The sequence below is a fragment of the Pristiophorus japonicus genome, chromosome 9 (assembly GCF_044704955.1).
Source record: "Pristiophorus japonicus isolate sPriJap1 chromosome 9, sPriJap1.hap1, whole genome shotgun sequence".
In the NCBI taxonomy this organism is placed as follows: Eukaryota; Metazoa; Chordata; class Chondrichthyes; family Pristiophoridae; genus Pristiophorus; species Pristiophorus japonicus.
Genome location: NC_091985.1, coordinates 221660832 through 221686254, shown reverse-complemented (window position 1 = coordinate 221686254; position 25423 = coordinate 221660832). Strand labels below are relative to the sequence as shown.

Below are 25423 nucleotides of genomic sequence, written 5' to 3'. Positions count from 1 at the left end.
TATCCAGCCGAATCCCACTTCCCAGCTCTAGGTCCGCAGGTTACAGCACTTCAAGTACACATCCAAGTACTTTTTAAAAACATGGTGAGGGTTTCTGCCTCTGCCACCCTTTCAGGCAGTGAGCTCCAGATCCCCAACACCGTCTGGGTGGAGACATCTCCCCTCAAATCATCTCTAAACCTTCTACCAATTACTTTAAATTTATGCCCCTGGTTGTTGGCCCCTCTGCTAAGGGAAATGGACCCTTTCTATTCACTATAGCAAGGCCCCTCATAATTTTATATACCTCAATGAGGTCTCCCTTCAGTCTCCTTTGTTACAAGGAAAACAAACGCAGCCTATCCAATCTGTCCTCTTGCTAAGGTTCTCCACTCCTGGCAACATCCTCATAAATCTCCTCTGTACCCTCTCCAGTGCAATCACATCCTTCCTGTAATGTGCTGACCAGAACTGCATGCAGTACTCTAGCTGTGGCCTAACTAGTATTTTATACCGTTCAAGCATAACCCCCCCCCCCGGCTCTTGTATTCTATGGCTCTAAGAAATGCAAGCATTTTGTATGCCTTCTTAACCACCTTATCTACATGGCCTGCTACCTTCAGGGATCTGTGGACATGCCCTCCCAGGTCCCTTTGTTCCTCTACATTTCTCAGTGACCTACCATTTAATGCATATTCCCTTTCCTTGTTGGCCTTCCCCAAATGCATTACCTCACACTTCTTTGGATGAAATTCCATTTGCCACTGTTCTGCCCACCTGACCAGTTGGTTGATATCTTCCTGCAGTCTACAGCTTTCTTCTTCATTATCAACCACATAGCAGAGTTCAGTATCATCTGCAAACTTCTTAATCATACCACCTATATTCAAGTCTAGATCATTGATGTATACCACAAAAAGCAAGGGACCTCGTACTGAGCCCTGTGGAACCCCACTGGAAACATCCTTTCAGTCACAAAAACAGCCATCAACCATTACCCTCTGTTTCCTGCCTTTTAGTCAATTTTGTATCCAATTTGCCACTTTTCCCTGGATCCCATGGGCTTTTACTTTCGTGACCATTCTGCCATGTGGGACCTTATCAAAAGTCTTGCTAAAATCCATTTACACATCAAACACACTATCCTCATCAACCCTCGTTACCTCCTCAAAAATTCAATCAAGTTAGCCAGACACGACCTTCCATTTACAAATCCGTGCTGGCTGCCCTTGATTAATCTGTGTCTTTCTAAATGAAGGTTTATCCTGTCCTTCAGAATTTTTTCCAATAATATTCCCATCACCGAGGTCAGGCTGACTGGCCTGTAATTACTCGGTCTATCCCTTTCTCCCTTCTTAAACAAAGGGTACCACATTAGCAGTACTCTGGCACCACACCTGGAAAGACGTTAGCTGGAATGAATAAACTGACCAATTCAATGCATTAAACTGGCGGCTCCATCAGAGAGGTTGTTGGTGGCTCTTAAAAAAGCCGTTGTATTTTCTGCGTTTTTGTGTCAGTAAATTGTGGAGATTTACTTGGAGCTGGAGTACTTGGTCACCCCGTGCTTGACCAGCTCCCCAGGGAGCACCAGACTCACGGTGGTCTGGATGTGTGGACACAATCCGCACACTCCAAACTATTAGAGGTTGGTGCCATCTCCTGGCTGAAAGCAAGTCCTGCAACAAGTGACAATCATTCAGCAGAAACTATTTTAAATTCGACAGTGGCACCTCAGCACCATGTTTATGTTCAACTAAAACCATTGCAAAGTACTTTATTGGTCCGGCTGAAACTCTAAACATCCATTAAAAGCAGGTGCAGGCGCTCAGCCGATTGTAGTTTGAACAGTGGGGTTAATCATCGAGTGTGCGATAAGCAGGGGAGTATAGGATAGACCCTGCCCGTCACTCTCAGGTACTGCGTGTCAGTGTGGGGTTGACTTATGAATATAGGATAGATATATTGCTATCTGTCAGAGCTGCACTGTCAGAGGTACTGTCTTTCACATGAGACGTTCAACCGAGACCCCATAAGAACATAAGAAATAGGAGATGGAGTAGGCCATTTAGCCCCTTGAGCCATGGCTGATCTGATCTTGGCCTCAACTCCACTTCTCTGCCCGCTCCCTATAACCCTCGACTCCCTTAACGTTCAAAAGTCTGTCTATACCCACCTTAAATAAATTCAATGACCCAGCCTCCACAGCTCTCTGGGGTAGAGAATTCCAAAGATTCAAGATCCTCAGAGAAGAAATTCCTCATCTCCAGTTTAAATAGGCAACCTTATTCTGAAACTATGCCCCCTAGTGTTAGATTCCCCAACCAGGGGAAACATCCTCTCTGCATCGACCCTGTCAAGCCCCCTCAGAATCTTATACGTTTCAATAAGATCACCTCTCATTCTTCTAAACTCCAATGAATATAGGCTCAAACTGCTCAACCTTTCTTCCCCTGTACAGTTGTAGCAGGTCTTCCCTACTTTTATACTCCATCCCCCTTGCAAAAGAGGCCAACATTCCATTTGCCTTCTTAATTACTTGCTGTATCTGCTTGCTAACTTTTTGTGTTTTATGTACAAGGACCCGCAGATCCCTCTGTACTGCAGCATTTTCTAATCTTTCCCCATGTAAATAATAATTTGATTTTATATTTTTCATACCAAAGTGGATAACCTCACATTTTCCCACATTATACTCCATCTCCAAAATATTTGCTCATTCACTTAGCTTGTCTATATCCCTTTGTAGATTCTTTGCGTCCTCCTCACAAATTGCTTTTCTACCTCTCTTTGTATTATCAGCAAATTAAGCTACATTACTCTCGGTCCCTTCATCCAAGTCATTAATATACATTGTAAATAGTTGAGTTCCCAGCACTGATCCCTGTGGCACCCCACTAGTTAGTTTGCCAACCTGAAAATGACCCAATTTTTCCCAATTCTATTTTCTGTTAGTTAGCCAATCCTCTATCCATGCCAATATATTACTCCCAATTCCGTGAGCTCTTATCTTGCGGAGTAACCTTTTATGTGGCACCTTATTGGATGCATTCTAGAAATCCAAATACATGACACCGACTGGTTCCCCTTTATCCATCCTGCTCATTACATCCTCAAAGAACACCAATAAATTTGTCAAGCATGATTTCCCTTTCATAAAACCATGCTGACTCTGCTTGACTGTACCATGATCTTCTAAATGTCCTGCTGCTACTTCATCAATAATGGACTCCAGCATTTTCCCAATGACTGTTGTTAGGCTAACAGTTTCCTGCTTTCTGTCTCCCTCCTTTCTTAAATAGGGGAATTACATTTGCTGTTTTCCAATCAAAAATCCAGGATCCAGGGATTTTTGGCAGATTGCAACCAATGTAGCCGCCATCTCTGTAGCCACTTCTTTTAATACCATAGGATGCAGGCCATTAGGTCCAGGGGACTTGTCCACCTTGTCCCCTCCCCATAGCCCCTTGATTATCAATTATTGGGATGCTTTTAGTGTCTTCTACAGTGAAGACCGATACAAAATATTTGTTCAAATTCTCTGCCACTTTCGTTTTCCATTATTAATTCCCCAGTCTCATCCTCTAAGGGACCAATTTAGCTACTCTCTTCCTTGTTATATACCTATAGAATCTCTAACTGTCTCTTTTTATATTTCTTGCTAGTTTACTCTTAATCTATCTCCTTTCCCTTTTTTCTATTTTAGTCGTCTTTTGCTCTTTTCTAAAAAGTTCCCAATCTTCTGGCCTTCCACTAATCTTTGCAACATTGTATGCTTTTGTTTTCAATTTGATGCCATCCATTATTTCTTAGAAACATAGAAAATAGGTGCAGGAGTAGGCCATTCGGCCCTTCGAGCCTGCACCAACATTCAATAAGATCATGGCTGATCATTCACCTGAGTACCCCTTTCCTGCTTTCTCTCCATACCCCTTGATCCCTTTAGCCATGAGGGCCATATCTAACACCCTCTTGAATATATCCAATGAACTGGAATCAATAACTCTCTGCGGTAGGGAATTCCACAGGTTAACAACTCTCTGAGTAAAGAAGTTCCTCCTCATCTCAGTCCTAAATGGCTTACCCCTTATCCGTAGACTATGTCCCCTGGTCCTGGACTTCCCCAACATCAGGAACATTCTTCCTTCATCTAACCTGTCCAGTCCCATCAGATTTTTATATGTTTCTATGAGATCCCCTCTCATCCTTCTAAACTCCAGTGAATATAGGCCCAGTCGATCCAGTCTCTCCTCATATGTCAGTCCACCTATCCCGGGAATCAGTCTGGTGAACCTTCGCTGCACTCCCTCAATAGCAAGAACGTCCTTCCTCAGATTAGGAGACCAAAACTGAACACAATATTCCAGGTGAGGCCTCACTAAGGCCCTGTACAACTACAGTAAGACCTCCCTGCTCCCATACTCAAATCCCCTCGCTATGAAGGCGAACATACCATTTGCCTTCTTCAGCGCTTGCTGTACCTGCATGCCAACTTTCAATGACTGATGTACCATGACATCCAGGTCTCGTTGCACCTCCCCTTTTCCTAATCTGCCGCCATTCAGATAATATTCTGCCTTCATGTTTTTGCCACCAAAGTGGATAACCTCACATTTATCCACATACTGCATCTGCCACATGTTCACCTAACCTGTCCAAGTCACTCTGCAGCCTTTTAGCGTCCTCCTCCCAGCTCACACCGCCACCCACTATAGTGTCATCTGCAAACTTGGAGATATTACACTCAATTCCCTCATCCAAATCATTAATGTATACTGTAAATAGCTGGAGTCCCAGTACTGAGCCCTGCGGCACCCCACTAGTCACTGCCTGCCATTCTGAAAAGGACTCGTTTATCCCGACTCTCTGCTTCCTGTCTGCCAACCAGTTCTCTATCCACGTCAGTATATTACCACCAATACCATGTGCTTTAATTTTGCACACCAATCTCTTGTGTGGGACCTTGTCAAAAGCCTTTTGAAAGTCCCAATACACCACATCTACTGGTTCTCCCTTGTCCACTCTACCAGTTACATCCTCAAAAAATACTTAGTTAGCCATGGCTGGTTCTTCTTAAGAGTCTTTCTTTCTCACTGGAATATATCTTTGCTGAGAGTTATAAAATATCTCCTTAAATGTCTGTCACTGCTTATCTACCATCTTACCCTTCCTTTGTAATTGCCTCTATTTAAGTTCAGGGCACGAGTACGAGACCCAAGTTTCTCAGCCTCAAACTGAATTTGAAATTATACCATGTTATGATCACCCTTCCCAAGAGGATCCTTTACTATGAGATCATTAATTACACATTACCAGATCTAAAATAGTCTGCTCCCTGGTTGACTCCACATCGTATTGTTCTAAGAACATCCCGAATACACTCTATGAACTCTTCCTTAAGGCTACCTTTGCCAATTTGATTTGTCCAATCAAAAAGATTAAAATCGCCCATGATTATTGCAGTATTTCTTACAAACCTCCATGTGTTGTTGATTTATATGCTGTCCTGCAGTGTAGCTACTGTTAGGGGGCCTATAGACTACTCCTTCCAGTGATTTATTTCCCTTATTATTTCTTATCTTGACACAAACTGGTTCTACATCTTGATCTTCTGAGAAGAAAAGGCTGCTGTTTACAACCATCTTCAGCCAGACGTGCCGAGAGGATGATCTATATCGGCCTCCTCCTAAGGAAGCCAGTCTTCAGCCAATTCGATTCACTCCACGTGATGTCAAGAAACAGCTGAATGCATTGGATACAGCAAAGGCTATGGGTTCCAACAACACACCGGCTGTTGTGCTGAAGACTTGTACCCCAGAACTAGCCGCACCTCTAGCCAAGCTATTCGAGTAGTTACAACACTGGCATCGATGCGACAATGTGGAAAACTGCCACAAAAAGCAGGACAAATCCAATCTGGTCAATTACCGCCCCATCAGTCTATTCTCAATCATTAGCAAAGTGATGGAAGTTGTCACCAACAGTGGTATCAAGCGGCACTTATTCACCAATAACCTGCTCACCGATACCCAGTTTGGGTTCCGCCAGGACCACTCGGCTCCAGACCTCATCACAGCCTTGGTCCAAACATGGTCAAAAGAGCTGAATTCAGAGGCAAAGTGAGAGTGATTGCCCTCGACATCAGGGCAGCATTTGACCGAGTGCGGCATCAAGGAGCTGTAGTAAAACTGAAGTCAATGGGAATCTGGGGGAAAACTCTACACTGGCTGGAGTCATACCTAGCACAAAGGAAGATGGTTGTGGTGGTTGGGGGTCAATCATCACAGCCCCAGGACATCGCTGCAGGGGTTCCTCAGGGCAGTGTCCTAGGCCCAACCATCTTCAGTTGCTTCATCAATGACCTTCCTTCCATTATAAGGTCAGAAGTGGGAATGTTTGCTGATGACTGCACAGTGTTCAGTTCCATTCGCAACTCCCCAGATAATGGAGCAGTCCATGCCTGCGTACAGCAAGACCTGGACAACATTCAGGCTTGGGCTGATAAGTGGCAAGTAACAGTCACGCCACAAGTGCCAGGTAATGACTATCTCCAACAAGCAAGAGTCTAACCACCACCCCATAACATTCAATGGCATTACCATAGCTGAATCCCCTACCATCAACATCCTTGGGGTTACCATTGACCAGAAACTTAACTGGAACAGCCACATAAATACTGTGGCAACAAGAGCAAGTCAGAGGTTGGGTATGCTATGGTGAGTGTCTCACCTCCTGACTCCCCAGAGCCTTTCCACCATCTACAAGGCACAAGTCAGGAGTGTGATGGAATACTCTCCACTTGCTTGGATGAATGCAACTGCGACGACACTCAAGAAGCTCGACACCATCCATGACAAAGCAGCCCGCTTGATTGGCACCCATCCACCACCTTAAACATCCACTCCCTCCCATCATCAATGTACCGTGGCTGCAGTGTTTACCATGTACAAGATAAATTGCAGCAACTCACCAAGACTTCTTCGGCAGTACCTCCCAAACCCGCGACCTCTACCAACTAGAAGGACAAGGACAGCAGGCGCATGGGAACACCACCACCTCCACGTTTCCTTCCAAGTCACACACCGTCCTGATTTGGAAGCATATCGCCATGTGAATGTGCATGAAGGAGTTGTGAATGTGTCAAGTGGTGAAGAGAATCATGGGAAGATAGCTGAAAGAAATGTCAAGCTGCGATATTTGCAGTGTCGACACAAAAAGGGGTTACTCAGAGTTGTGGTCAAACACGAGTTACGCGAAAAGCAAAGTCAGGCATGAGTCAGACGAAAAGACTGCTATAACCAGCCGTAAAATAGGGAAATACAATGCAAAGCGAAACTTTAAACAAGGACCCTGGAGCCCGCCCTATCTGGAGAGTTGTTAGCCTGCAATTGGGTATGCTATGAGGGAAGCCGACCAATGATTGTATAAACTAAGTGCCACTTAAATATGGTCTGTTATAACAATGTATAAATATTGAGCTTTTGTACTGTTACGAGACTTGTCAGGAGAGAGGTGAACAGGCTCAAATCGAGGGTGTTCCCTTTATCTTAACAGGTCCCAGCCGGAGAATCTCGAATAAAGGTCTTATGTTACAAAGACTAAAAGTGTTCTTGTGTCAGTGTATTCGCTGAAACAGATTGAAGGGAAAAGAATCCGTATCCTCATTTGGTGTCAGAAGTGGGATCTCAATGGACGACTGCCGAAAACTTGCGAACTAAGAGCCGAACTAACCTCGGACGAGACGGGAGGAAAGTGGCCACTGGAGTGAGTATATTTTAAATACCACTGCAGTTTCCTCCGGTTTCATAAGTCTAAGGGGAGTTTGGCCACTCGCTGGTTCTCAGGTAGCGTCTGAACGAGATCCAGGTCAATCTGGCGAATACTTTCTAAACTTAGGAAATAAGTGTCCAAGTCAGGTGTGATGTCGACCTTGTATATCACTTGGCCCGTCTAGGCACAGATTGGATTTAAATCTGGAATCTAGAACAAATTAAGTAAGGATTATCGCGGGGTGACGCGAATAGGGGGACCGCGCGGTGACGCGGAGGACAGGGAATTAGGGAAAACTAAGCCACGGGGCAACGTGGGAGTGTGTAAATTTGAAATTGTACTTATGCCAGGTACGGCGTCGATCTCGTATATCACTTGGTCCGCCTAAGCTCTGGATAAGATAACTTATTCCACCGCGAGGGCAATTGGAACTAATTAGGACCTCGATCCTACGCGGGGCGACGTGAGGATAATCATTTAGATAAAACTACGGATGCGGGTAGCCCGCTCCAAAAGATATGTGAAGAATTCCCTGAAAAAGCTGAACAATTTAGACTGTTATCTGGAACTTTGAATAAATTACTAGGAGATGATCAATGGCCACTAGGGGGTACCAAAAGCTTGGAAGTAGTAAAACAAGCGCAGGGAATAATTTGGAAGAAGGGACGGGGGAAAAGGGATAAGGATTTAATAGCCAAATGGAGACAGTACTGTCAAAAGCTGAAAGATGAGTCCCTTCTGTCAAGCTGGCAGGAAAACGCCACTAAACTAGGATTCTCCTTGACAGAAGGAGAACATGTTAAAACTGTAGACGTCTTAAAGAAAGAGTGCGCACACGAGAAACGTACTAAGAGTTCCCCTGGGACCTCTGAGAAGGGTACCGATAGACTACGTAGTCGAATGGTTGGCTTTGCGTTGACCGAGGCTGATGATGAAATTGATGAATGGACACAGCCGCGCCCAACGGCGCCTCCTGCAACCTCTGACCCTTTGTCACAGCCTCCTTCCCGTCAACCCCCACCCTACACTCCGGCGGCAGAAGGTAATGATAATCGTAACCCTACACCACCGAACCAACAAACCCAGACGGACCCCGATTCTCCAGATGGTGACTCCACTCCTCAGTTCACCGACCCTGTAGCCGGTAGAACCAGATCTCAAACTACAAAGCGGGGCTCAACCGTTCGGACCCCTAGTCCAGAGAGGCGACGCGGGCGCTCTCACCAGCCCTGCTCAGTCTGAACCTCGGGGCCATCGGCGACGACTCACTCGTCATAGCCGAAGCTCCAGCACTAGTTCTACAGGCTCGGAGTGCTCTTCGGATAGGGAAATGGCCTCAGGAAATAATACTTCTGTCCAGAAAACTAGGGCAGGAACTAGGCAGTTCCCAGTTCGACCCATGCCAAATCCCGATTCAAATCAGGTTGCGAACCACCCCACCATAGATGTATATATGCCATGGAAACCGAATTAGATTAAGGCTATCCTGGCTACCATACCAGATCGAAAGAGAGAACCTGTCAAGTTTATAGATCACCTCCGACTCACCATTGCAGTTTATAATGCGGAATCAAGAGACTTGTGGTCCTACGTGCAGCAGACCCTGAGCCCGACTGAACACGACCGGTTCTTAGAAAATTTGGGGCGAGCCACCCATGATGCATTAGTGACTGCTCACCCTAATAATGCCCAGGAACACCTAAACACTATCTTTAATGCTCTCAGCAAGACCCTTCAGAAGCCCATCAGTATGGCCGCAGTATTAGAAACTAAACCCAAACGAGAAGAAACTGCCGACGAATTCATGGAAAGATTTATTGAAATATACGGAGGCCAATCAGGAGATAATGCCTTCAGGGCAGGGTAATAATTCACCTCAATTCTGCGCTATTCTACTTCAATGCCTACCCCATTCGATTACTCACGCTATCCGGACCAATAATATGAATTGGGCAGATAAAAGTAGGGCCCAAATGGAAAGAGCGGTAAAATATTATTGGCAAGAGAAGAAAGGGGGAGAAGGGGGAGGTGCACCCCCAACCCGGGTCAAGACCGAATATGTGACAAGAAAGGAAGAGCCTTCACAGGGAGGACCAAAACCCGATCCAAGGGGATATCAAATGGAACCACAGTACTGTGTAAAGGGATGGGTGGATAACCAAGGATATGGGTATACCCAACACCCCAACGGCCCCGCAAACTATGGACCCCCTTACGGCCCCCGAATGGGTATGGGGAGTAGTAGGGGCTGGGAAAGGAGTGGACGATGCTTTAACTGTGGACAGGAGGGACATTGGAGCAGGGAATGCCCCTCTCATCGGGATGGTGGAGGGAAAGGAGGACGAGGAAGGGGGCAAAGAGGAAGAGGACGGGGATCTTATACGACCTTCTCGCAGGAAGACCCCTTTGCCCCGTTAAGACCTGAACATCAATACTGACCACGCAGCTTGACTGTACGAGGACCTTCCTCAGATGAGGAACCAATGATATCGCTAAAGATTCAAAATGAGTGGCAACACTTTGTAATAGATACAGGAGCTTCCATGTCCTCTGTACAATCAAAGCTTAAACTCCCCGCCTCCACTGAGACACAGGGACTGTCAGGGTTCCTGGGACAAGTCTCAACATTCCCGGTATCAGAACCAGTCAAAGTAAATTACAGGGAAGAATCTGTGGAACATCGGTTTGTTATCACCACCAAATTGGACTGTAATCTGATGGCTAGGGACCTCCTCTGTAAATTTCAGTTGCATCTGGAATGCAGGGATGATGGAATCGTTGTAAAGCAAGGAACCTTTAAACGGCAGTGCTATACTACCCGGACCCCTCAATGGTGGTCCCTGGATTTGCCCCAAGCGCCCTATCATGTGACCCTGGCCTATGATCCTAGTGGAAAGAATCAGGATCTTCAGAATTTCTATCGGGACCATGTGGGAGGCGAGTGGGAAATCCTCCTAAGAGCCAGAGTGTCTGGACCAGAGGGGAAGGCGGATTTTGTGGAAATGAATAAGAATTTGTGGCGACAGCCCCCGACGGTGGCACCCCACATCACTCGCGAAGTATTACCTCCCACCACGCTAAAGATTTAGGGACTATGGTGCGCCAAGCTATAGACGAGGCTGACCCTACCAGCCTGGATTTGCAGATTGTGGGACATGGCCGGACGGTCCAATTTCACATGGATCCCGAGGAGGTCCTGACGGTACTATGCCACCATACCGGTACCAATATATCCGATTACGTGGATCCTCACATATGGGCAGAGGACCCCTCCCAAGTGGGCTATACTCCAAGTGATCCGATTAAGATCCTCGTAAAGGATAATGTGGACTGGCCCTCCATTCGCCAGTACCCACTGAAACCACAAGCAATACCGAGTATCCACCGATTGATCAAGGGATTAGTGGAACAGGGGATTTTTGTTCAATGTCAGTCCCCGTGTAAATCACCAATACTGACAGTTCCTAAGCCAGGCAAGGTAAATCAATTCCGCTTGGTCCAAGACCTTCGAGCCATCAATGCTATTGTCCGGCCCCTACACGCTCTGGTTCCCAACCCAGCACAGATACTGTCGTTAATCCCAGAAAATGCCAAGATCTTCGCAATAATAGACCTCCAACATGCCTTCTTCGCCTTGCCGCTAGCCCAGGCAAGTCAGTACCTGTTCGCCTTCACTTACCAGGGACAGCAATATACATGGACTAGACTTCCCCAAGGGTTCATCCACTCCCCGACCTTATTCTCAAGGTGCCTGCAGAAACAGTTACAGTCCCTCACGCTGACTAAGGAATCCACTTTAATTCAGTATGTGGATGATTTACTGGTAGCCAGCGCAGATGAACTAAGTAATCGGGAGGATGCTAATCAGTTACTGAATTACTTGTCCTCCCTGGGATACATAGTTTCCGCATCAAAGGTCAAAATTGGCCAGTCTCAAGTCAAATTTCTTGGGATCATCTTATCAGGCACCCACCGGGCCTTGGAGGCTAGCCGAGTTGAACCCATCTGCCGGTTTCCAGTCCCTAGCACGGCTAAACCGATGCGGCAGTGGTTGGGGATGATCAATTACTGTAGATCCTGGATCCCTAACGTTGCCCTGATGACCAAGCACCTCACACCGTATACAACTAAGGAAGGCAGCTTTGAAAAAGAAGCCACAGATGTCCAAGCCTTTAAGGAACTAAAGACAGCCCTGTTGCAAGCTCCGGCTTTGGGCCGGCCCCTCTATGACCGGCCCTTTCAACTGTATTGTACAATCCTGAAAGACTGTGCTACTGCTGTCTTAACTCAGAAACACGGGGATAAGCATAGGCCTGTTGCCTACTACTCTTCCAAAATAGACCCTGTTGCCTTGGGGCACCCTGTTTGTACTCAAATATTAACCGCCATCTACAATAACCTTCAATCCGCTGCCAACATTACCCTCCAGCAGGATATTGTTGTGTACACCTCTCACTCCGTAGCTGCCCTCCTGGGCCAACTGCAGACTCAACACCTTACCATGGCGAGGCAAAGCAGATATGAGATCTACTTACTAAATAATCCTAAGCTGACCTTTCGGCACTGTACTGCCATTAATCCGGCCTGTTTTCTTACTGAGCCACCCCAAGATGAGGAAGAACCCAGTCATGACTGTTTATCTTTAATTCAAGAGGCCTCATCGGTCAGGGAAGATTTAGTTGACGTACCAATGGAAGACCCAGACTGTATTATGTATGTTGACGGAAGTTCTTCTATTAATGCAGAAGGTGCACGAATCTCAGGATACGCCATAGTAAACCAGGAGAATCAAGTCTTGGAATCTGCCACTTTTGAAGCCGCCTATTCTGCCCAACAAGCTGAACTATTCGCCTTCACCCGAGCCTGTATCTTGGCCAAAGACCTCAAAGTCAATATCTATACCGACTCTAGGTATGCCTTTGGGGTAGCCCATGATTTCGGACAATTATGGAAAAATAGGGGATTCCTAACCTCACAGGAGAATGAGATATCCCATAGGCAACTAGTATCTGATTTGTTGCAAGCCCTCATGCTCCCCAAGCGTATTGCCATTGTCAAGTGTACCGCCCACACTACCGGATAGTCTCCGGTTGATATAGGAAACCGCTGTGCTGACAGAGAGGCTAAACAGGCCTCTTGCGGACAACAAATGGTGGTGCCTAGAATGATGAGTCAAACTAAAAATCCTGCGAAGGATAAGTTAGCCTCGGAAAAACCAATGCCAACCATCCAAGATGTCATTAAAGCTCAGGAGGACGCTCCTGAAAAAGATAAACTGTTGTGGAAAGATTATGGATGTACTTATGACAATGTCTCTAAACTCTGGACCACTCCCGTGGAACAGACTTGCATGTCTGACGAGTTGGCCTTATGGGTTATTGAATGTATGCACTTTGCTACTCATTGTGGAGCAAGGACAACAAGTGACACGCTTTTGGCCACTTGGTGGCACCCTAGACTCCAGATGCTAGCCCAGAACATCAGTAGTCGCTGCCTTGTTTGCCAACAGCATAATCCAGGGAAGGGAGTCCCCTGTGATTGGGGTAAGACGCCCCTACCAGAAGGTCCCTTTGAGACCTTGCAGTTAGACTACATTGAGTTGCAAAGAGTTCAGTGTTACAAATATGTGTTAGTAATAGTAGATGTGTTTAGTAAATGGATCGAAGCCTATCCACCCTGGACAATAAGGCTCAAACTGTTGTTAAGGTGTTAATGAGGGAAATTGTTCCCAGATATGGTATCCCAGCTCGACTGAGTTCCGATAATGGCCCTCACTTTATTGGCCAAGTTAACAAAGAATTCTGTTCCCAGGTGCGCATTAACCAGCAGCTGCATTGTGCCTACCGACCCCAAGCTGCGGGACTAATTGAATGTGCTAATCAAACTCTTAAAACCAAGCTTGCAAAACTGGTAGCATCAATCGGACTCAATTGGCTCAAACTCCTTCCCATAGCCCTATTCCAGATCCGAACTACTCCCACCAGTAAGGCTAGACTGACCCCCGCTGAGGTCATTTATGGTAGGCCCCTTAGGACCCCATGGAATCAGAATGTCCCCTCCACTGTCCAATTTCACCACATGACTGAGGAAATGACTATCTACATTCTTGCCCTAACTCAGGCTCTGAGAATAGTCCACAACCAGGTTCGAGATGCTCACCTTGACCTCCCAGTGTTACCCGAATCATCTCTCGTGCAACCAGGAAAGTATGTCCTGATTAAGAAATGGATTCGAAAAGGGTTGGAGCCACGATGGGACGGGCCCTTTCAGGTGTTACTCACTACCCCCACCGCAGCTAAGGTTGAAGGGAGAAGTGCCTGGATTCACCTGCACGACTGTAAACTTATTACTTCATAATGAGCCTATCTCACTGGTCGTCCTAACCCTTGTTTCTGTTCCAGACTTCCTCTCCTCCATAGCTGAATAAACCACATCCTTGGGGCAGGAAGAAAAACGCCAAGAACACGGCAGGAGAAAGGAACAAGCAGACTTAGCTGTTTTCTGATCTATCCTTATCTTGTTAACTAATGTGTAGTATCGTCTAAAATTATTTAAACATGTGTAAGCTAGCAGGTATAATTGTGCTATCTTGTGCAATCCTAGCAGAACTAGAAGGGCTACAGGATAACTTATTTTATCAGACCCATACCCGATTGCATGGTAATCGAACTGTGTATTACCCACTAGCCCAATCAGTAGAGGCCCTGTTCGTGGCTATCCCTGGGTGGACTCCCCGTGATTTATATACAGCGGATACCTCGGACGCACCCTGTGAGGGACAAACGGGCGAATATAGAAGGGGTATACCGGGAAGATGTGTGGAATTAATAGACTCCATGAATCCTGAGTGCAGGGGATCCCAGGGAAAGAACGGAGCGGTATGCAAGCTACCCACTTTGCTTCTCAGGACAAGGGTGGGGGTGTGTATAGCCCTGGTCCCCGGGAACGCCACCTGTGTGCAGACGCAGTGTGCCCGTCAGCACTGTCGAGTGCGTAAAGGCCAGTTTACCTGTACCTGTAACGAGCAAAGATGCCTGAACGTGACCGCAGGAAGGCAAGTTATCTGCGGTCAGTGTAACGGAACTCATGTCAGCTCAGAAACATGGGCATACCCGTTTGATGCTTACTAACTTAGCTACTCTCTTCCTTGTTATATACCTATAGAATCTCTAACTGTCTCTTTTTATATTTCTTGCTAGTTTACTCTTAATCTATCTCCTTTCCCTTTTTTCTATTTTAGTCGTCTTTTGCTCTTTTCTAAAAAGTTCCCAATCTTCTGGCCTTCCACTAATCTTTGCAACATTGTATGCTTTTGTTTTCAATTTGATGCCATCCATTATTTCTTAGAAACATAGAAAATAGGTGCAGGAGTAGGCCATTCGGCCCTTCGAGCCTGCACCAACATTCAATAAGATCATGGCTGATCATTCACCCGAGTACCCCTTTCCTGCTTTCTCTCCATACCCCTTGATCCCTTTAGCCATGAGGGCCATATCTAACACCCTCTTGAATATATCCAATGAACTGGAATCAATAACTCTCTGCGGTAGGGAATTCCACAGGTTAACAACTCTCTGAGCAAAGAAGTTCCTCCTCATCTCAGTCCTAAATGGCTTACCCCTTATCCGTAGACTATGTCCCCTGGTCCTGGACTTCCCCAACATCAGGAACATTCTTCCTTCATCTAACCTGTCCAGTCCCATCAGATTTTTATATGTTTCTATGAGATCCCCTCTCATCCTTCTAAACTCCAGTGAATATAGGCCCAGTCGATCCAGTCTCTCCTCATATGTCAGTCCACCTATCCCGGGAATCAGTCTGGTGAACCTTCGCTGCACTCCCTCAATAGCAAGAACGTCCTTCCTCAGATTAGGAGACCAAAACTGAACACAATATTCCAGGTGAGGCCTCACTAAGGCCCTGTACAACTGCAGTAAGACCTCCCTGCTCCCATACTCAAATCCCCTCGCTATGAAGGCGAACATACCATTTGCCTTCTTCAGCGCTTGCTGTACCTGCATGCCAACTTTCAATGACTGATGTACCATGACATCCAGGTCTCGTTGCACCTCCCCTTTTCCTAATCTGCCGCCATTCAGATAATATTCTGCCTTCATGTTTTTGCCACCAAAGTGGATAACCTCACATTTATCCACATACTGCATCTGCCACATGTTTGCCCACTCACCTAACCTGTCCAAGTCACTCTGCAGCCTTTTAGCGTCCTCCTCCCAGCTCACACCGCCACCCACTATAGTGTCATCTGCAAACTTGGAGATATTACACTCAATTCCCTCATCCAAATCATTAATGTATACTGTAAATAGCTGGAGTCCCAGTACTGAGCCCTGCGGCACCCCACTAGTCACTGCCTGCCATTCTGAAAAGGACTCGTTTATCCCGACTCTCTGCTTCCTGTCTGCCAACCAGTTCTCTATCCACGTCAGTATATTACCACCAATACCATGTGCTTTAATTTTGCACACCAATCTCTTGTGTGGGACCTTGTCAAAAGCCTTTTGAAAGTCCCAATACACCACATCTACTGGTTCTCCCTTGTCCACTCTACCAGTTACATCCTCAAAAAATACTTAGTTAGCCATGGCTGGTTCTTCTTAAGAGTCTTTCTTTCTCACTGGAATATATCTTTGCTGAGAGTTATAAAATATCTCCTTAAATGTCTGTCACTGCTTATCTACCATCTTACCCTTCCTTTGTAATTGCCTCTATTTAAGTTCAGGGCACGAGTACGAGACCCAAGTTTCTCAGCCTCAAACTGAATTTGAAATTATACCATGTTATGATCACTCTTCCCAAGAGGATCCTTTACTATGAGATCATTAATTACACATTACCAGATCTAAAATAGTCTGCTCCCTGGTTGGCTCCACATCGTATTGTTCTAAGAACATCCCGAATACACTCTATGAACTCTTCCTTAAGGCTACCTTTGCCAATTTGATTTGTCCAATCAAAAAGATTAAAATCGCCCATGATTATTGCAGTATTTCTTACAAACCTCCATGTGTTGTTGATTTATATGCTGTCCTGCAGTGTAGCTACTGTTAGGGGGCCTATAGACTACTCCTTCCAGTGATTTATTTCCCTTATTATTTCTTATCTTGACACAAACTGGTTCTACATCTTGATCTTCTGAGAAGAAAAGGCTGCTGTTTACAACCATCTTCAGCCAGACGTGCCGAGAGGATGATCTATATCGGCCTCCTCCTAAGGAAGCCAGTCTTCAGCCAATTCGATTCACTCCACGTGATGTCAAGAAACAGCTGAATGCATTGGATACAGCAAAGGCTATGGGTTCCAACAACACACCGGCTGTTGTGCTGAAGACTTGTACCCCAGAACTAGCCGCACCTCTAGCCAAGCTGTTCGAGTAGTTACAACACTGGCATCGATGCGACAATGTGGAAAACTGCCACAAAAAGCAGGACAAATCCAATCTGGTCAATTACCGCCCCATCAGTCTATTCTCAATCATTAGCAAAGTGATGGAAGTTGTCACCAACAGTGGTATCAAGCGGCACTTATTCACCAATAACCTGCTCACCGATACCCAGTTTGGGTTCCGCCAGGACCACTCGGCTCCAGACCTCATCACAGCCTTGGTCCAAACATGGTCAAAAGAGCTGAATTCAGAGGCAAAGTGAGAGTGATTGCCCTCGACATCAGGGCAGCATTTGACCGAGTGCGGCATCAAGGAGCTGTAGTAAAACTGAAGTCAATGGGAATCTGGGGGAAAACTCTACACTGGCTGGAGTCATACCTAGCACAAAGGAAGATGGTTGTGGTGGTTGGGGGTCAATCATCACAGCCCCAGGACATCGCTGCAGGAGTTCCTCAGGGCAGTGTCCTAGGCCCAACCATCTTCAGTTGCTTCATCAATGACCTTCCTTCCATTATAAGGTCAGAAGTGGGAATGTTTGCTGATGACTGCACAGTGTTCAGTTCCATTCGCAACTCCCCAGATAATGGAGCAGTCCATGCCTGCGTACAGCAAGACCTGGACAACATTCAGGCTTGGGCTGATAAGTGGCAAGTAACAGTCACGCCACAAGTGCCAGGTAATGACTATCTCCAACAAGCAAGAGTCTAACCACCACCCCATAACATTCAATGGCATTACCATAGCTGAATCCCCTACCATCAACATCCTTGGGGTTACCATTGACCAGAAACTTAACTGGAACAGCCACATAAATACTGTGGCAACAAGAGCAAGTCAGAGGCTGGGTATGCTATGGTGAGTGTCTCACCTCCTGACTCCCCAGAGCCTTTCCACCATCTAAAGGCACAAGTCAGGAGTGTGATGGAATACTCTCCACTTGCTTGGATGAATGCAACTGCGACGACACTCAAGAAGCTCGACACCATCCATGACAAAGCAGCCCGCTTGATTGGCACCCATCCACCACCTTAAACATCCACTCCCTCCCATCATCAATGTACCGTGGCTGCAGTGTTTACCATGTACAAGATAAATTGCAGCAACTCACCAAGACTTCTTCGGCAGTACCTCCCAAACCCGCGACCTCTACCAACTAGAAGGACAAGGACAGCAGGCGCATGGGAACACCACCACCTCCACGTTTCCTTCCAAGTCACACACCGTCCTGATTTGGAAGCATAGCGCCATGTGAATGTGCATGAAGGAGTTGTGAATGTGTCAAGTGGTGAAGAGAATCATGGGAAGATAGCTGAAAGAAATGTCAAGCTGCGATATTTGCAGTGTCGACACAAAAAGGGGTTACTCAGAGTTGTGGACAAACACGAGTTACGCGAAAAGCAAAGTCAGGCATGAGTCAGACGAAAAGACTGCTATAACCAGCCGTAAAATAGGGAAATACAATGTAAAGCGAAACTGTAAACAAGGACTCTGGAGCCCACTCTTTCTGGAGAGTTGTTAGCCTGCAATTGGGTATGCTATGAGGGAAGCCGACCAATGATTGTATAAACTAAGTGCCACTCAAATATGTTCTGCTGTAACAATGTATAAATATTGAGCTTTTGTACTGTTAGGAGACTTGTCAGGAGAGAGGTGAACAGGCTCAAATCAAGGGTGTTCCCTTTATCTTCACAGGTCCCGGCCGGAGAATCTCTAATAAAGGTCTTATGTTACAAAGACTAAAAGTGTTCGTGTGTCAGTGTATTCGCTGAAACAGATTGAAGGGAAAAGAATCCGTATCCTCAGCCATTCCTTCATTATCGCTGGGTCAAAATCCTGGAACTCCCTCCCAAACACTCGCACTGCAGCAGTTCAAGAAGATGGCCCCCCCCCACCCCCACCCCATCTTCTCAAGGGCAGTTATGGATGGACAATAAATGCTGGCCTTACCAGCGACGCTCACATCCCGTGAACGAATCAAAAAAAGAATCAGAACCATCTGACCTCTCAAGTCGGCGTTAAAGATTCCATGACGATATTTCGAAGAAAAGCGAGATCTCCGGTGTCCTGGCTAACATTTATCCCTCAACCAACATCACTAAAACAGAGGCCGTGAAAAGGCTCAAAAACGGAACAGTTGGTAACAGGACATCAATTAGTCTCCTCTTGGAGAAATCAAGGAATCGACTCACTGTATGTAGGAAACAAAGCTGATTTATTTAACAGTTGTTTGACAGAGGGTGCAGAAAAGAGTTACAAGAATGATTCCAGGGATGAGGGACTTCAGTTACATGGATAGACTGGTGAAGCTGGGGTTGTTCTTCTTAGAACAGAGAAGGTTGAAAGGAGATTTGATGGAGGTGCTCTAAAATCATGAGGGGTCTGCACAGAGTAGAGAGAAAATATTCCCATTGGCGGAAGGGTCGAGAACCAGAGGACACAGATTCAAGGTGATTGGCAAAAGAACCAAAGGCGACATGAGAAAAAACTTTTCTTTAAGCAGCGAGTGGTTAGGATCTGGAATGCACGGCCTGAAAGGGTGGTGGAGGCAGATTCAATCGTGGCTTTCAAAAAGGGAATTGATAAGTACCTGAAATAAAACATTTGCAGGCGCACGGGGAAAGGATGGGGAGTGGGACTATTTACAATCTATATTAACGACTTGGAAGAAGGGACTGAGTGTAATGTAGCCAAGTTTGCTGATGATACAAAGATGAGAGGAAAAGCAATGTGTGAGGAGGACACAAAAAATTTGCAAAAGGAATAGACAGGCTAAGTGAGTGGGCAAAAATTTGGCAGATGGAGTGTAATGTTGGAAAGTCTGAGGTCATGCACTTTGGTAGAAAAAAATCAAAGAGCAAGTTATTATTTAAATGGAGAAAGATTGCAAAGTGCTGCAGTACAGCAGGACCTGTGGGTACTTTGGAGGCAGTTCAGAGAAGTTTCACTAGGTTGATTCCGGAGATGAGGGGGTTGACTTATGAGGAAAGGTTGAGTAGGTTGGGTCTCTACTCATTGGAATTCAGAAGAATGAGACGTGATCTTATCAAAACGTATATGAGGGGGCTTGACAAGGTGGATGCAGAGAGGATGTTTCCACTGATGCGGGAGACTAGAACTAGAGGCCGCCCAATTAAAACAGAGATGAGGAGAAATTTCTTCTCTCAGAGGGTTGTAAATCTGTGGACTTCGCTGCCTCAGAGAGATGTGGAAGCTGGGACATTGAATAAATTTAAGACAGAAATAGACAGTTTCTTAAACGATAAAGGGTTATGGGGAGTGGGCAGGGAAGTGGAGCTGAGTCCATGATCAGACCAGCCATGATCTTATTGAATGGTGGAGCAGACTCGAGGGGTGGTGTGGACTACTCCTGCTCCTATTTCTTATGTTCTTATGACTAGCTGAAGTGCTCTTGCAGAGAGCCGACATGGGTTCGATGGTCCAAAAGGCCTCCTACTGTGCTGTGACCATTCTATGATTCAATGATATCCAGAAAATTAAACTCCAGCCCAGTTATAGGGATTAATTATACCAGCGGCAACAAACCCCAACGGTCTGAGTGAACATGTTTCAGTCCTGGATGTGATTAACGGCAACAATAACAGCAGAGTCCAACCCCTGCAGTCACTTGTGAATTCGCTGGTGTGTCATCAGGTTGGATGACTGAGTGAATCCCTTCCCACACTCAGAGCAGGTGAATGGCCTCTCCCCAGTGTGAACTCGCTGGTGTGCTCGAAGGTAAGATGATCGAGTGAAAGCCTTCCCACACTCAGAGCAGATGAACGGCCTCTCCCCAGTATGAATGCGTTGGTGTGTCAGCAGGTGGGATGATTGAGTGAAACCCTTCCCACATTCAGAGCAGATGAATGGCCTCTCCCCAGTGTGAATGTGTTGGTGTGTCAACAGGTCAAATGATCGAGTGAATCCTTTCCCACACACGGGACAGGTAAACAGCCTCTCCCCAGTGTGAACACGCTGGTGTTCAGTGAGCTCGGATGAACAAGTGAATCCCTTCTCACACATGGAGCAGGTGAATGGCCTCTCCCCAGTGTGAATTCGCTTGTGTACCAGCAGGTTGGATGACTGAGTGAATCCCTTCCCACACACGGGGCAAGTGAATGGCCTCTCCCCAGTGTGAATTCGCTTGTGTACCAGCAGGTTGGATGACTGAGTGAATCCCTTCCCACACACTGGGCAGGTGAACGGCCTCTCTCCGTTGTGATGCCGTCGATGAGTTTCCAGTGCAGAGGGGCAATTGAATCCCTTCCCACAGTCTCCACATTCCCACGGTTTCTCCATGGTGCGGGTGTCCTTGTGTCTCTCCAGGTTGGATGATCAATTGAAGCTTCGTCCACATACACAGTATGTGAACGGTTTCTCCCCTCTGTGAATGGTGCGATGTTTTTTCAGGCTGTGTAACTGGTTAAAGCTCTTTCCACAGTCAGTGCACTGGAACACTCTCACTCGGGTGTGTGTGTCTCGGTGCTTTACCAGTCACACTAATGTTTAATATCTTTTCTCACAGACAGAACAGACAACCGTTTCTCCTTCCACATTCAAAGGCCGATGATATACAGGTGAATCGAGTGACTGTGATTGGTTCGAGTTTCCCGTCTGTAAATCCTCCTTTTCTAATATTCTGTAATAGGAGTTTACAAAAGTCAGCACTGAGGACAGACAATCCTAGTTTCTATGGAACATTCTTTCCTCTCTTGTTCTCCAAAGCTGTAAATTACCATCCCACACACTCTCCCTCCACCCCGTGCTGAAATCCAAACTCATCGCACCACCTCCATCATTTCTTTCCTCCATCTGCAGTTTTCTCACTCCCTCTTCTCTGGCTGGGTTCAGTTCTATATCCCTAGTGCGCAGACTGAGAAGAAACAAGGAAATTATTTTCTCTCCTGGTCACTGGGACCCTAAACCCCATCCATCCTCTGCTCCTGTACCAAGATGGCCGCGCAGGCGCCCTGATCCTGCCCAAGAATTCAGCTAGTTACCCCGAGCGGTCGGGTCTATCATCGCAGGTCAAACATGGAGCCTGCGGGCTCATATTCGGGGCCTGAGGCCGACACCAGGTGTTTATGAATCTGCCCAACCCACCGAGGGATCCAATTCCTCCGCTGAGCCCACAAGCTCCTACTGACTCGCGGAACGTCTCTTCCGCCTCAGACCACCTCCACCACTGGCACTGCGCCTGCTCAGAGCACAGCCTGGTCCCGTGTCTGGGCTCCTGGTGTCATTGATAGAGCACTTTACCCCTGTGCGGGGGATTCTGGTTACAGAAGTAAACGTTGCAACATTTGGTAGTGAAATGGATTGATTCAGGACAGAGAGCAGGGATTATTGCAGGAAATAACACAGTGCAGTGTGAAAAGAAATGCAGTGGATGTTGTGTAGATGGATTGTCAAAAGGTGTTTGATAAGATGCCGGACAGGAGGCTTGTTGATCAAATTAAGGCTCACGGTATTAAAGGGAGTGGGGCCGCGTGGAGAGGAAGTTGGGTAAAGGGCAGAAAACAGAGAGTAGTGGTTAATGGATGTTCTTCAGACTGGAGGAATATAAATAGTGGTGTCCCCCAGGGTCAGTGTTAGGACCATTGCTCTTAACAGGATCTGGGCTAGGGAATAAGCACATAAGAATTAGAAGCAGGAGTAGGCCATTTGGCCCCTCGAGCCTGCTCCACCATTCAATAAGATCATATTGATTCATCAATTGATCCACCGCTACGAAAAACAATAAGAATAAAACCGGACGGACCACCCGGCATCGACCTCCGCAACGGCTACGGACCCGACAACGGCACACCCAGCCCAGTCTTTCTCACCAACATCTGGGGACTGGTGCCAAAATTGGGAGAGATGGTCCAGACTAGTCAAGCAACAGCCTGACATCGTCATACTCACAGAATCATACCTTTCAGCCAATGTCCCAGACTCCTCCATCACCATCCCTGGGTATGTCCTGTCCCACCGGTGGCGGTACAGTTGTATACATTCGGGAGGGTGTGGCCCTGGGAGTTCTCAACACTGACTCCGGACCCCATGAAGTCTCGTGGCTTCAGGTCAAGCATGGATAAGGTAACCTCCTGCTGATGACCACCTACCGTCCTCACTCAGCTGATGAATCAGTACTCCTCCATGTTGAACACCACTAGGAAGAAGCACTGTGAGTAGCAAGGTGCACAGAATGTACTCTGTGTGGGGGACTTCAATGTCCATCAAGACTGGCTCGGTAGCACCACTACTGACCGAGCTGGCCGAGTGCTGAAGGACATAACTGCCAGACTGGGCCTGCAGCAGGTGCTGAGAGAACCAACGCGAGGGGAAAAACCTACTTGCGCCCATCCCTTCGGAAAGGGCGTGAGAGTGGGATCAGCGGTAAGCCTACAAAGGGCATGAGTCAGCCAAGCAGCAGGACTTCGGAAAGGGCACAAGAGTGGGAGCAGCAGTAAGCCGACAAAGGGCGTGAGTCAGCCGAGCAGACAGCCGAAACAGCACCAAGTGACCTGGGAGGATAAGAAGTAAAAAGATTCAAAATGTGATGTCACAGGAAAGCAGGGAAGTAATTGGTTGGTCAGTTTCTCTATTTTCTTCGGCATTGGTTTAAATTAAGAGCTGGGATTAAAAATCTAAACTTTCAAAATGTGAAAAATTAATTAAATACATTAGAGATGTCAGGGCAAGCGATGTAGAAACATAGAAAATAGGTGCAGGAGTAGGCCATCCGGCCCTTCGAGCCTGCACCACCATTCAATAAGATCATGGCTGATCATTTTCAGTACCCGGTTCCTGCTTTCTCTCCATACCCCTTGATCCCTTTCGATGCAAGGGCCATATCTAACTCCCTCTTGAATATATCCAATGAACTGGCATCAACAACTCTCTGCGGTAAGGAATTCCATAGGTTAACAACTCTCTGAGTGAAGAAGTTCCTCCTCATCTCAGTCCTAAATGGCTTACCCCTTATCCTTAAGACTGTGACCCTTGGTTCTGGACTTCCGCAACATCGGGAACATTCTTCCTGCATCTAACCTGTCCAGTCCCATCAGAATTTTATATGTTTCTATGAGATCCCCTCTCATGCTTCTAAACTCCAGTGAATACAGGCCCAGCCGATCCAGCCTCTCCTCATATGTCAGTCCTGCCATCCCAGGAATCAGTCTGGTGAACCTGCGCTGCACTCCCTCAATAGCAAGAACGTCCTTCCTCAGATTAGGAGACCAAAACTAAACACAATATTCCAGGGGAGGCCTCACCAACGCCCTGTACAACTGCAGTAAGATTTCCCTGCTCCTATACTCAAATCCCCTAGCTATGAAGGCCAACATACCATTTGCCTTCTTCACCACCTGCTGTACCTGCATGCCAACCTTCAATGAATGATGAATCATGACACCCAGGTCTCGCTGCACCTCCCCTTTTCCTAATCTGCCGCCATTCAGATAATATTCTGCCTTCGTGTTTTTGCCCCCAAAGTGGATAACCTCACATTTATCCACATTATACTGCATCTGCCATGTATTTGCCCACTCACCTAACCTGTCCAAATCACTCTGCAGCCTCTTAGCATCCTCTTCACAGCTCACACCGCCACCCAGTTTAGTGTCATCTGCAAACATATTACACTCAATTCCATCATCCAAATCATTAATATACATTGTAAAGAGCTGGGGTCCCAGCACTGAGCCCTACGGCACTCCACTAGTCACTGCCTGCCATTCTGAAAAGGACCCGTTAATCCTGACTCTCTGCTTCCTGTCTGCCAACCAGTTCTCTATCCACGTCAGTACATTACCCTCAATACCATGTGATTTGATTTTTCACACCAATCTCTTGTGTGGGATCTTGTCAAAAGCCTTTTGAAAGTCGAAATACACCACATCCACTGGTTCTCCCCTGTCCACTCTACGAGTTACATCCTCAAAAAATTTCAGAAGATTTGTCAAGCATGATTTCCCCTTCATAAATCCATGCTGACTTGGACCAATCCTATCACTGCTTTCCAAATGTGCTGCTATTTCATCCTTAATAATTGATTCCAACATTTTCCCCACTACTGATGTCAGGCTAACTGGTCTATAATTACCCATTTTCTCTCTCTCTCCTTTTTTAAAAAGTGGTGTTACATTAGCAACCCTCCAGTCCATAGGAACTGATCCAGAGTCGATAGACTGTTGGAAAATGATCACTAATGCATCCACTATTTCCAGGGCCACTTCCTTAAGTACTCTGGGATGCAGACTATCAGGCCCTGGGGATTTATCGGCCTTC

The 25423-nt window shown here is 46.5% G+C and overlaps 1 protein-coding gene across 1 annotated transcript in view; it reads right to left on the bottom strand.

Moving 5' to 3' along the window:
• LOC139273797 (zinc finger protein 850-like) overlaps positions 1 to 25423 on the bottom strand; it is a 167305-nt gene that overhangs the window by 131400 nt on the left and 10482 nt on the right. Inside the window, exon 3 of the mRNA XM_070890895.1 lies at positions 20778 to 21788. Coding sequence (XP_070746996.1) covers positions 20778 to 21448 — 671 coding nt within the window. The 5' untranslated portion in view covers positions 21449 to 21788. The remainder of the gene's footprint in view (positions 1 to 20777; positions 21789 to 25423) is intronic.